Below are 13,913 nucleotides of genomic sequence, written 5' to 3' on the forward strand. Positions count from 1 at the left end.
GTGTGTGTGTGTGTGTGTGTACACTTTTGTATCTAATAGAAACACAAAACAAATGCACAAAAGTGAGATGAAAATATACATTTAGAAATTTTATGCCTTTTTTAATTAAGATTTTAGCACTTTCACTTCATATCTGTTTCCTATCAGACAGACTTTGATGTTACTTAAAATACATCATCGGAGAAATGAGCAGATGTGTTTCCTGTTCTTGCATTTTCAGTCAGGAATTGGCTAAATATATATTGTGCATAGAAGGTCACTGCATATCTTACGAAGCTAATACTGTAAATTCAGCATTTATTGAGGGGAGTCATTCATGTTTTTCTTGCTCACATAGCCTGTTGCTGACACATCATGTGTTCAGTGTGATACATTATTAATGGTAAATTGATTTATATAATCTGAATGAACCTCAGTATCTCTGGCTGCGAGAACAAATCTGTTACAGGGTTATGAATCTATCATCATTAGATTCTGCAGCCTAATCCCAGTTATGTGTGCAGTGAAGCCTTTTTTATTCAAATAACCAGCCTTTAATGTGGATTTGACATTATACTGATTGCAGATAGTCTCTATGGCAATAGTGGATAATTGAGTCCTTACAAATCCCACATTTTGCCATCTGCCAAAAATCTAGAAATCTCTGAACATAAACCCCAGCTTGTTTCAAAGTTGTTAAATTTAAAACAGACATTTTTTTTGTTATGGATGCAACATGTTGCAGCATCCTGGGAGGTGAGCGTGTTAAGAGCGGTGGAGAGGCAGCTTGGACACGAGGCAGATGTTAACTACAGATTTATGCATCCCAACTTTCGCTAAACCCCTCTCAGCGGCTCGAGAGCCTGGGAGGAAAAAAAAAGAAGAAGAAAAGACCATCAGAGCAGGACGATGACGTGAGTTATGAGATAACAGAAACTTTTGACCTGGGCAGAGGACATTTAGCTAAATGGCATGTTTGCTACCAACATCCAGATGTGCCACTTCCAGGACTGCAGCTGCTTCTAGATGGAGATTGACTGTACAACCACTCTAAACCAGATTGGAGAGAATTATTATTATTATTATTATTGTTGTTGTTATTATATGATGTGCAAGCATTTACTGCATATTCTAGTAAAAATAATAGTGTAATGAAGGAACAAAAGTAATGTACAGTATACTACCAAATAGCATTGTTATAGATTTATTTTATTTCAAACTTTCATTGTTAATTTCAGTTTGTTTCCAAGGACACTCAAACATTGTTCTGTTTCTTGACCTTCCTGATCCTGTCTGGGGTCTCAAGATTCTGGTGCCCTGAACAGACTGCCAGTCCATCACAGGTCCACATGGCGACAACATTCACCCGCTCTTTAAGACCATCCCAGAATCACCAGTCATGCCGCAGCCATGCGTGTTTTTAGACTGTGGAAGGAAACTGCATCACTGATAAAAGCCCACACATGCACAGGGAAAACATGTACTTTGTACACTGTTCTGGTTAATTTCAGTCTTTTATACACCAAACACCCAAACATCCATTTTTTTATGCCATCTTGAGCCAGCAGGGCTGTGGTGACGCTGGCGCCCATCCTCATCAGCAGTGGGCGAGAGGTCCAACATTTCAGGATGTACCCAGGCATGCTCAGAAAAAACAAACAAACAAACAACAACAACAACAAAAACACATGGGAAAAACATGCAAACTCTGTCAAACACAGTATCATTTAATAATTGAACACAGGGCTTTCTGGCTTTGGACCAACACTCAACATTTATTAATTTGTTTTTTTATTAATCTTTCATAAATGTTCATACTCCTCCTGAGGCAGTGGGATTGTTTATTGTCATGACTGCAAAAATTAATATGTTGGATTTGTTCGTCTCACAGAGCAGCAGAATTTCAGAAGTTAATGAATAGATGCTTTCCTGGCTTTTGGAAACTGAAGCAGCTATTTATTTTTTGTACTTACTTCAAAATAAAAATGTTAAAGTAAAAATGCAGTTAACTGATAAACTGAGAGTAAAAAAGTCAGTATTTGCAGCTCAGGTCCCAGTGATTACCTTGATTACTTACTACACTGCTTCTAATCACTGAATATTACTTTCCCAATTTAAACTCACAGATTTTTAAAGCTAAAGAAAAAAAAAAAAAAAGCCTTATTTGATGCAAAATTTTATGCACAAGCTCCCCCGCGGACCTGCATGGAAAGGTGAGAGAAGGAAACGTATGAAAGTAAAATAATGCTCTTTACAGTTTCTTCAGCAGAGCAGCTCATAGATGCAAGGTGAGCAAGATGAGGCGTGTGCTCACCTTAATATGTTGAAAATGTTCTGACATCATAGTGGAAACGTGTGCACAACATGTGCTTTACATACAGTGTGTCACGTGTTAATTTAACACGTTGCATGTCATTTTCTATGACGGAGTATTAGGGCCATGCTAAGAAAACAATTACTGTACATTACAAGAAAAAAGTAGTAAAATAACGAGAATAAAGTTGAAATATTATGAGAATAAAGTCATTTTTAAACGTAAGAGTGCAGATGTAACCACCTATAGCCTTACAGTCGACCAGTGCAAGAAAGCTCCTCTTGAACAAAAGAAGGAATTTCTTCCAAATCCGTGTGGTTCTTTCTTTGAAACAAACAGTCCTTTGCACCATTGTTTCAAAGTCCTGATACTGATAATAATCTGATGCTGATGTACTAACAGATGAAACATTTCCTTATTTGTAAAACCAATACCAAAGTATAACTTAACAAGATGCTCAACATTCATCATTTTACCGCAGTTGTACTACTGCTGTTCTGTGTCGGAGTTCTGATAACATTACGAGTTTATTCTGGTATCATCATGATTTATTCTCGTATTATTTTGACTTTATTCTTGGAATATTACGAATTTATTCTCATATAATTTCGACTTTATTCTCATAAGACTTTATTCTCGGAATATTATAACTTTATCTTGGTAATACTATGACTTTATTCTCATAATATGTTACGACTTTATACTCGTACGACTTTATTCTCATAATACTACGACTTTATTCTCGTATTATTTTGACTATTCTCGTACAACTTTATTCTCGTAATATTACAACTTTATTCTGGTAATACAATGACTTCATTCTCATAATATTATAACTTTATACTCGTACGACTTTATTCTCGTAATACTATGACTATTATCGTAAATTACGATTTTTTCTGATAATATTACGAGTTTATTCTCATAATATTATGACTTTACACTCGTACGACTTTATTCTTGTAATCATTTGAATTTATTCTCGTCAATTTTGACATTTTACTGATAATACTACTAGTTTATTCTCATAATACAATGACTATTCTCGTAAATTACGACTTTTTTCTGATAACATTTTGAGTATTTTCTCATAATATTATGACTTTATTCTCGTAATTTTACGACTTTATTCTCGTAAGTTACTACTTTTTTCTGATAATATTATGAGTTTATTCTCACAATACTATGACTTTATTCTCGTAATATTACAACTTTATTCTCGTTATATTATGACTTTATTCTCATGCTATTTCAACTTTATTCTCGTAATATTTCAACTTTATTCTCGTACAACTTTATTTTTGTTATATTTTGACTTTATTCTCATAGTGTTACAACTTTATTCTCATATTATTTCACCTTTATCTCGTAATTTACGACTTTATTCTTTTAATTTTACAACTTTATCTCATAATACAATGACTTTATTCTTGTAATATTACCACTTTATTCTCCTATTATTTCAACTTTATTCTCGTACAACTTTATCCTCGTAATACTATGACTTTATTCTCATAAAACTTTATTCTCATAGTATTATGACTTTATTCTCATAATATTTCAACTTTATTCTCGTAAATTATGATTTTAATCTCGTAATATTACGACTTTATTCTCGTAATACTATGGCTTTATTCTCGTAATATTACGACCTTATTCTTGTACGAGTTTGTTCTCGTAATATTACAACTTTATTCAAGTAATTTCATGACATTTTTCTCATAGTATAATTTTTTTTTCTTAGCGTGGCCCTAATACTCCGTTATAATTCCCACACGTCTACAGGTAATTCACCTGTGTTTCTGTAACGTCTACAAACGGATTGTTGTGTTACTGATATGGCTCATTGATGAGCGAATTAGCACAGATGCCTCTGTGGGATTAATTTGTGGAGGATTATGTGTCTAAGTGCGTATTGTCTCACTCATTACATGTTTGTGTGCAAATATTTGAATGGCCTCTGCGATCCTGACACAATCTGACGTCGCCCTGTAGGCTGCTCTCTGCCAGTGAAGTTACAGTTCGATGAAAAATCACTTCTGATTGAAAATATGCTTCAGAGCCTCAAGGCTGGTCAGGACCGCAGAGGATGTTGAGATTAAAAGAAAGTAGCATTTTAAACAGCATCAGAAGGAAATATACAATGTAGATTACAGCTGAGACATGCCAACCTTTTTCAGGTCGGTTGATCGCTGTCTCCCTTCTGTGCTTAACATAATTTGCCTAAAACCCTTATAATCCTTGCAGATAATCTGTGAAATGGTTCTCGCTCCTCTCTCCTTCTCCCTTGGTATTTACCTTTCTCTCCTCTCCGGAGGGTTCAGCGTTAAACCATGCTGTTGCACTGGCATTAGCAAGTTCAGGGTTGGGACGCTTCACATCAGCTGTCATTAAAAGAAACAGCACAATAATAAATTAATCTCCTCTTTTGTTTTTCCTCCAAACAAATAACTTTTGTAGCTTTAGTTTGCTCCATCTGTATTTCCCTGAGATGCTTTTATCTTCTGAGCTCTTTCTGCTCAAGAGTTGAGTTCAGTTTTGTGATGCGCCACAACTAGACAGAATAAAAGAGAAAAGCCTTTATTTAGACTTTATTAAGGGTTTGTCTGTGAATAAGAGGTGCATCATCTTCTGGCATGCTTCGTTGCCTCCTCCTGTCATCCTGTTTACCTTTTGATTCGCTTATTGTCCTAATAATTAGAGCTGCTCGCATTTTCTGCTTGACCTGGCCCTTTGGTCACCGCTGACCCTCTGTGTGTCTCAGATCCCCCAGATCAGCTACGCCTCCACTGCCCCGGAGCTGAGCGACAACAGCCGCTATGAGTTCTTCTCCCGTGTGGTGCCCCCTGACTCCTACCAGGCCCAGGCCATGCTGGACATTGTCAAAGCCATGGGATGGAACTACGTCTCCACGCTGGCGTCTGAGGGCAACTATGGAGAGAGCGGCGTAGACGCGTTCGTTCAGATATCCAGAGAAGCAGGTTGACTGCTCCGGCTGCACGAGTTTACATTTTGCTGCTCAAACAATGAGGGATTACTCATCCTGCTCTCATTAAAGGACTCAAATAGAAAAAAAACCCCAATCCTTTAATGCCTGAAGGCTAACAGTGGAGCTCGTCGTTTAGGTTTAAAAGCGCAAAAGCTGTTGTTTCTTCTCATTTAATATCATCAAAAGTCATAAATCAGTGATTGAGAAAGCAGGACAGGATGCTGTAACTGTTGCTTTATCTTAACAACAGAGTCTCTGAGTTACTTTAAACCAGAGCAGAATACGTCCTCATCTGTTGAATGATTGACGGTGAAATGAATAAATAAACTTCCATTCACAGCCTCCAGTCAATGAATTTTAATGAGTCAGATGTTAACACCCAAAATGAGGTTAACAGCTGTAATAAGCAACATTAGAAGGAGGCAATAAACAATGTAAAAAGGAACTAAAACATCAGCAAATTCCCAGCAGCCTCAGCTGTAATATGTGTTCAGTGCTGCTACATAAATGGTGGATGCCAAATTAAGATGTCAAACCTTGTACTGTTCGGTCTCTAAGGACCTTGTGGGACTCCACGCTCTTTGTTTAAAACTTTAATTACTACATTGCACAACATGGAGGCTTAATATGCCTGGTTTAAAAACAAACAGCAAAACAAGTTAGGATGTAGTTAAATGTACGGATCTCCTTAACGTGAATTTTAGACTATTTGAAAAAAAAAAAGAGAAACATTAGAAACAGTTCATTTCTTTCCAGCAATCCACTTTAGTCTTAGCTAGTTATTCACAAGTCCTGTTGAAGCTAAACTCTATTTCTCTAAAGTAAGGTCCTTTAAAGTGTCATCTGCAGCAGGTATGAAACTAATTATTCATTTCTTAGAATGCTACTTAAAAAGGGCTGAACTAGCACTTTAAAATGTTAATGATCCAAATAAAACTGTGCTCACATCCCAACTGGCTAACATTTTTCAAATGAAAATCTTTCCTATCATTTTCAATAAAACATAATTAAATATGCTTACATACTGTAAAGCAACATAACTTTTTTTTATATTTCAGCAACAGTTTTATTTACAGTAATTTCGTTATTTGTGATTTCTTTCCCATAGGAGGGCTGTGTATTGCACAGTCCATAAAGATTCCCAGAGAACCCAGACCAGGAGAGTTTGACAAAATCGTCAAGAGACTAATGGAGACCTCGAACGCTCGAGGGGTCATTATCTTTGCTAATGAGGACGACATCAAGTGAGTCGAGCTCTGCTGGGATTAGAGATGAAAATCACAGAAACTTGTTTTATTCTTCATTGCCATGTAAAAAGACTGAGTGGGATCTAAATGTTTGCTCTGTTTCAGGCGGGTGTTGCAGGCTGCCAAAAGAGCCAATTTGACGGGCCACTTCCTCTTTGTTGGATCTGACAGTTGGGGGGCCAAAAGCTCCCCCATAGAAGACCAGGAAGAGGTGGCCGAGGGCGCTGTCACCATCCTGCCCAAAAGAGCATCCATTGATGGTAGGGCTGCAGAACAAATCAGACTGACACAGCGAGGTCTGCAGGGAATATCTTCAAAACACTTGTCACATGTGACACTGATGAGATGAATAAAACTATTGATTGACGAGTCTGAACAACCTGATTTCATATCTTGTTTAAACTGAGTCAAAGACTCATTTTCGTGGGTGGAAAATGGATGTTTTTATTTTAGTGCACGTTTTTTGGTCCACCTTGTGATATATTCCTGCAACATAAAATGATTATTAATGTGCATCGATCCAGGGTTCGATGAGTACTTCACTTCAAGATCTCTGGAAAACAACAGAAGAAACATCTGGTTTGCTGAGTTCTGGGAGGATGACTTCAAGTGCAAACTAACTCGACCAGGCATAAAATATGACCCCGACAGGAGGAAATGTACAGGTGAGGAGGCCATGTTTATCTCACAGGGATGTCATTGAGCATGTTTAAAGTATCTAAAGGATATCCCAGTGCATGGTTTGTCTTTCCATCACAACCTCATGGGACATTTTTTTGTAATCTGCCAGGCGAAGAGAGAATCAGTCGAGACTCTCAGTACGAGCAGGAGGGCAAGGTGCAGTTTGTGATCGATGCTGTGTATGCCATGGCTCACGCTCTGCATAGCATGCATCTGGACCTCTGTCCAGGCTACATGGGTGTCTGCGAGAAGATGGACCCCGTAGAAGGACGGATGCTCCTCCAGTACATCCACTCTGTAAACTTCAACGGTGAGATTCTTGATCTTTCTCCTATAATTTTTGTATAAAAGGGACATTACCCGAACTGTAAAGGAAGTGCTGAGATTTATGCCGGTAATGTTCTCGTCACTGCAGAGTTTTTAAAGAAAAGGCCAATTTTAAGGACAGAACAGCAGACGGGAGGTCAGATTAAAAATGTAATGTTTGAGATGTTTCTGCTAATGTTCAGCTGCAGAAAACAGCGCATTGATTCAAAGCATGCCCCTGCCCTAAAGCTGCCTCCTCGCTCTTTTCTATTCACAATACTCCAGCTTTTCATCCTTGTCTCATGAAAAAAAAATGTTACAGTTTGATAGAAAAAATGTGTGTTGTATGAAAGCATCCTATTTACCGCCCTCCTCTTACTGGGTGACCCTGGCTTGCACAGAGTATTTTCTGATTGAGCCCCTGCAGGGACCTGAGAGGAACATTCAATCATGTTAGGGTAACAGAGCAGAGTGCTCTGAAAGACTGTAGGCACAGAGGAAAGCCTTCACTAAAGAGCATCCTGCACTCAGCTTTCATATGATTACACAAGACAGAAGGAAGCAATACAAGCTGTATTCAGCCACATGTGGGCGTTCTCTCAGCCACCTACAGTAAGACTTGGATTCTCGTGTCCTCTGTGTTACTATTTGTCCGAATGCAGCTTGTTCAGATTCTGTTTCTCATAAAAACAGGCAGCGCAGGAACTGCAGTGATGTTCAACGAAAATGGAGACGCTCCCGGTCGGTACGATATCTTCCAGTACCAAATGTCCAATGTCAGCAACCCTGGTTACAGAGTCATCGGCCAGTGGACGAACCATCTGCGACTCAATGTAAATATCTGCAAAACTTAAACTTGAGAAATCAAGTGCTTTGCTTTGCTCAAGGTTAGATGAGATTATAAACTTTACCTTGATATAAAGACTGGAAAATGAAAACCTCCATTCATGGCTCAGTGATGTAGTCTACATTTTTGTAGTGCGTGTACTGTGCTTAGAAACCAAAGTACACCGGTTAGTACAATGTAATTGTCAATTTATTTTAGATTTTTAAGCATATTGAACATTTCCAAATTTATCTGATGCTTATATTTGAATAAATTAACAACAAACTTTGTACAACAGTTGGCTTTATATTAAAAACATGTTACAGAGTTTATAACAGTATCAAAGCAAAGCGCAGCATACAGATAGCTTGTTACGGAAGCGTTTTACTGCTGTTTAAAGTATCAATGACACGTGTCTAATGATATGTCATATATCACTGGGAACTTTTAAGTGGGTATACTGAAATTTTTAAGCTTTTCTAGTGGGTGTACTTCGTTTATCAAGTATCACGTAGGCTACACCACTGATGGCTTTGTCCAAAAAGATAACATTTAAGTTTAATACCATTTCCTAGCCTTACCATTTTACCTCCTTGTACTGTCCCCATGGGCCCTATATTGAAGTCACCTTTTTGCCTAAACTAAATGAGGCTTATGTTAGAAGGACAAAGATAAGGCTAACAATGTCCAACCCATGTGGTGACCAAGAGCCATGCCAAAAACAAGACAACGTTTCAGCTAACGATGGACAAACCATAACATATTTATTATACTACACTGCGTCTTTTGTTTACTCACTCTTTAAGGTAGAAAGTTAACCCAACAATTTTCAGTCAGGTCATCTGGACAATTTTAATTTTTTTTTTAAACGTTTCATCTTCTATCCGGAAGGTTTCATCAGTCAAGGAAACACACAATTCGAAACCGATTCTTGCCCAAAACAGCATACTCCAAAGTGGAACAAACCTGTTAAGTTGGTGCTAAGATGGTGTCTTTGGCACGCCCCCTCCTCTTGTGCCAGCCCTAATTGTTGGATTGTATACCTGGATCATTGAGCATGGACTTTTTTTGGTAGAAAGTTAGCATTCATAACAACAAAGTTCATGCTCAATCATTCAGGTACCAAATCCAATAATACTCAGTCAGGTCATGTGACTGAGCATTACTGGGTTAACATTCATAGTTTCTCAGCTCAGTGAGGCAAGGCCAAAGTCCTGTCTGCAAAAGCATGCTGTTAGACAAGTACTAGCTATAGCTAAGCAAACGGTACATCACACTTTTCTTACACAGTGACATCGGGTTTTATGCTTCCAACTTACACGTCTCCAAGCAAAGTGAGCTTCTTTGTTGCAGATAAACCACTCTTGTGAAAATAAGGGTTGAATCCGTGAAAGAGAGAACACTCCGCCAACAGGACTTGTGCAAACGCCTCTTGCTGGAAGAGTCTACTCTGGATCTAACGAGGCTAAATCAAGTTCTCTGAACAGATTAATCTTTGTTGAAACGTTTCGTCTTTTATCCAAAAGACTTCTTCAGTCTGGTTTTGGATAAAAGACAAAATGTTTCAACAAATAAGTATCCGTCCAGAGGATCTGACTTAACCTCGTTAGATTTATCTACCTGGATTATTGAGCATGTGTCAGGACATCTACGCCAGATCTTGTTGTGTATCCCGGGATAAGAATGGGAGGACTTTGTTGGTGGCAAAATTCATCAGCCAGTAACACTAGTTGTCACTCTTGAACATGCTATGTCTTATTTCTTTTACAAAAAAACAAACAAAAATAAATCAAACAACAGCAAAAAAACAAACAAACAGAAAATGGTGATTGATACAAAGCTTGTCTTTTCAAAATTTCAAGAACAAATGTGATTACTTGCACCTTGGTGACACATTTTAATCTTTTGCACCTCTATGCTAATTAGCTAATCATTGAATTTACTTCATCGATAACATACACATTTTGTCAATAGTGTTTGAAAAAGTTTTTTTTTACTGATCTGATAATCAGTACTTAAAAACCCGTTAGCAGAAATGTTGCATTGTCCCTCTTGGGTTTGTCATTGTTTTTAGTTCTTGTTGACTTCTCATTTAGTTTGACATAATTTCATATTATGAATGTGGTTTATCTTGTATTCCTAGGTAGAGGAGATGCTGTGGTCAGGAGGTGACCAAAAGATCCCAGAGTCGGTGTGTAGTTTCCCCTGTGAGTCCGGTGAGAGGAAGAAGATGGTAAAGGGTGTTCCCTGCTGCTGGCACTGTGAGCTCTGTGATGGTTACCAGTACGTACTGGATGAATTCACCTGCGACATGTGTCCCTTTGACATGAGGCCCTTCAAGAACCGCACAGGTTGTCGGCCCACACCCATCATAAAACTAGAGTGGAGCTCTCCCTGGGCCATCATCCCCGTTTTCCTGGCAATTCTGGGAATTCTGGCTACTACTGGTGTTATCGCCACCTTTGTCCGCTTCAACGACACACCCATTGTTCGGGCATCCGGAAGAGAGCTCAGCTACGTGCTGCTGACGGGCATCTTCCTCATCTACCTCATCACCTTCCTCATGATTGCAGAGCCCAGTGTGATTGTGTGTGCCTTCCGCAGGCTGCTGCTGGGACTCGGCATGTGCATTAGTTATTCTGCCATGCTCACAAAGACCAACCGGATCTACCGCATCTTTGAACAGGGCAAGAAGTCGGTCACACCCCCCAAGTTTATCAGCCCCACCTCTCAGCTGATAATCACTTTCATACTCATCTCAGTCCAGGTAAACTCAAATGCATCTCCTATGTACAGTACATCCATGCAGGGTTTGTTGCAGTCTAACACTTCTTTCTCTACAGTTACTGGGTGTGTTCGTTTGGTTTGGTGTGGAGCCCCCTCACACCAACATCGACTATGAGGAGCTGAAGCCTCCCAATCCAGAGTTTGCCCGTGGCATTCTGAAGTGTGACATGTCTGATCTGTCACTCATATTGTGTCTGAGCTACAGTTTAGTGCTGATGATCACTTGCACGGTGTATGCCATAAAGAGCAGAGGGGTTCCTGAGACCTTTAATGAGGCCAAGCCCATTGGCTTCACCATGTACACCACCTGTATCATCTGGCTGGCCTTTGTGCCCATCTTCTTTGGAACAGCACAGTCCACTGAGAAGGTAGGAAATCAAACAGTTTTACAGCTTCATGGGTTGTTTAGGCAGAATCCCATGTTGCCTTTTAGCTATTGTCTATGTGTATTCACACCAATGGGAAGGGGTGTACCAAATTATATTTGTGGTGAAGAATTGGAAATGTGGTTAAGAAAATGGATGGATGATGGATGGATGGATTACTGTGACATGGTAGGGTTTGTGGCCCTTAAAATTGATGCTTTAAAGAGGCACATGCCATTCTAATAAAGGGATGTGAGCTGAACTTGTAAAAATACATTTATTTTGTCACAATCATTGTAATGCCTATTTCGAGGTGTCAAAATATATTGTTTGATGTACTAGTTAGTTCTCCTTAAATTGCTTGAAATAGCAAAAAACAATGTCATATCTGTTTGTTTTTCGATCACAACATTCTTTATAATGTGTAGTTTAACGTATTCTGATGGATTACATTTATTATTTTTGTTAAACTTCCTCAACAAACATATAAAACCCATCAAATGTTGACAATTGTATACTAAATAACAAATTATAGACTACAGTATAACTGTATATGGACATATTGACATTGTGTCCTTTTTTATAAAATAAATTAAATATGGATGCGTATCAGCCTCTTGAAGGGGTGTCCCAGTGTGTAGTGGAATATGTTTATTACCGCTACTCCTCATGACATTAAGGTGGTAGGGGTCAGAGTAATGAAAAGGATTCAGATGATTTGTCATAGGTGAGGTTTTTAGATTTTTGAGTACATTTTTTTAAGGTATATTTGCTTATTTATTTACAATTTGTATTTTTTGTTGTAATTTTAGAGTTTTGAACAGACAAAACAAGACATTATAATTAACAGCTGCTAAATTCATTCAACCTTTATTTGATACAGGTTAATCCCATTGAGCCTCAGGGACTCATTTACAAGAGAGACCTGAAATAAATAAATACTTAATAAATAAATAAAGTAATTAATTAATTAATTAATCCTCATATTTTAGAGCTCAGTGTGAAGAATAAAATGTCTCCTCAAATCCAACAATGTACAGTCAGGTCATATGGACGGTTTATTTTTTTGCTTAGACGTTTCGTCCTTCATCCGAAGGACTTCTTCAATCCGAGGAGTCACAAACAACCTATAGTCCCACAAATACCACACTCCCATTGTGGGAAAAAACCCTGGATTTGTAGCTGGATTATTGAGCATGAACTTTTGGTGTTTTGAACCATTTTGGCATGACTCCCCAAGAGGAGTCGACGGGGGAGAGGGTGAGCCCTGGATGCAATATTAGCACCAGCAAACAGTTTTTTTTCCACTATGGGAGCTATTTGTAGGACTCCAGATTGTTACTCCTCAGACTCAAGAAGTCCTTTGGATGAAACACCTCAGCAAAAAAACAAACCGTCTAGATGACCTGACTGAACATTGTTGGAATTGTACCTGGATTACTGAGCATGAACTTTTGGTGTCTCTTCAAATCGATTCACAGTAGAACCCCCCGACCCCCGACCTACTTTCACCATTTAAATTTAGTTTGAACCACACACAGAGCTCACGTCCTGATTCACATAAACTCATTGATCTACACATTTTTTATTTGGGCTATCAGTTCCATTTTGCAGCCAAGTGAGAAAATACCCACACCTCCACTCAACTGCAAAAAACCCCAAAAAGTGTAATGATTGGTTTGTCCCTTGTGGACCACTGTAAGCAAAGCAATGCAACATAATGAAGATGTAAAACATGATAGAATTAAACACAATGATTCTTATTTTCATAACACGTGACAGCTGTAGCCATTGGTTATTAAAATGAAAATACTTTGTAATTTTAAGTTACCATTTTATTTTTACATGAGCTTGTAATTTTTAATAAGTAATAATAAAAAATATTTGTTCTATTGGGATGTTTTATCCCATCGCGCGCAGCGCAGCACTGAAAACTTTAGTCCACTCCCACCTGCTGTGTGGGCCTCACCCCCGGTCCATATAAATTACGGTGAGACCGGGTAATCGGCTCCCATTTTTCTTCAGCAAGCAACCAGCACTGTTTTTTACAAGAACAACGATGTCCAGCACCAGGACCATCTGCCTGTGCCCATCCTGCAAGATCAGTTATAAGCTGATTTTTGACCGGCACGACATCTGTGAAGGATGCCTGGGTCCCCGCCACACCGACCTTGCCTCCTCATGCCGTCTCTGTAAACTCCTCCCTCCTGAGGAGAGGCAGAGGCGAGCAGCCTTGTTCAAGGCTAACATCGAGGAGTGCCTCTGTGTGATGGGGGACTGTTTGCTGGACGATGCCATCGCCTTTTTTGATGCCGAGTCACAGAGCAAATTGGATGATTCCTCCAGAAAAGGCTACATCAGCAGCAGCGCCGCTGCTCATTCCCTCCTGGAGAGCGTAGTGTTGGAACATGGGGGGGCC

General features: G+C 38.9%; 1 protein-coding gene across 1 annotated transcript in view; it reads left to right on the plus strand.

Annotated features, from left to right (window-relative positions):
- LOC119411742 (metabotropic glutamate receptor 6-like) overlaps positions 1–13,913 on the plus strand; it is a 24,177-nt gene that overhangs the window by 2,189 nt on the left and 8,075 nt on the right. Inside the window, 8 exon segments of the mRNA XM_037678668.1 lie at positions 5,058–5,274; positions 6,391–6,526; positions 6,635–6,789; positions 7,054–7,194; positions 7,320–7,520; positions 8,210–8,349; positions 10,486–11,136; positions 11,138–11,497. Of these exon segments, the coding sequence (XP_037534596.1) occupies positions 5,058–5,274; positions 6,391–6,526; positions 6,635–6,789; positions 7,054–7,194; positions 7,320–7,520; positions 8,210–8,349; positions 10,486–11,136; positions 11,138–11,497 (2,001 nt within the window).

The sequence above is a fragment of the Nematolebias whitei genome, chromosome 7 (assembly GCF_014905685.2).
Source record: "Nematolebias whitei isolate Nwh7 chromosome 7, NemWhi1, whole genome shotgun sequence".
NCBI lineage: Eukaryota > Metazoa > Chordata > Actinopteri > Cyprinodontiformes > Rivulidae > Nematolebias > Nematolebias whitei.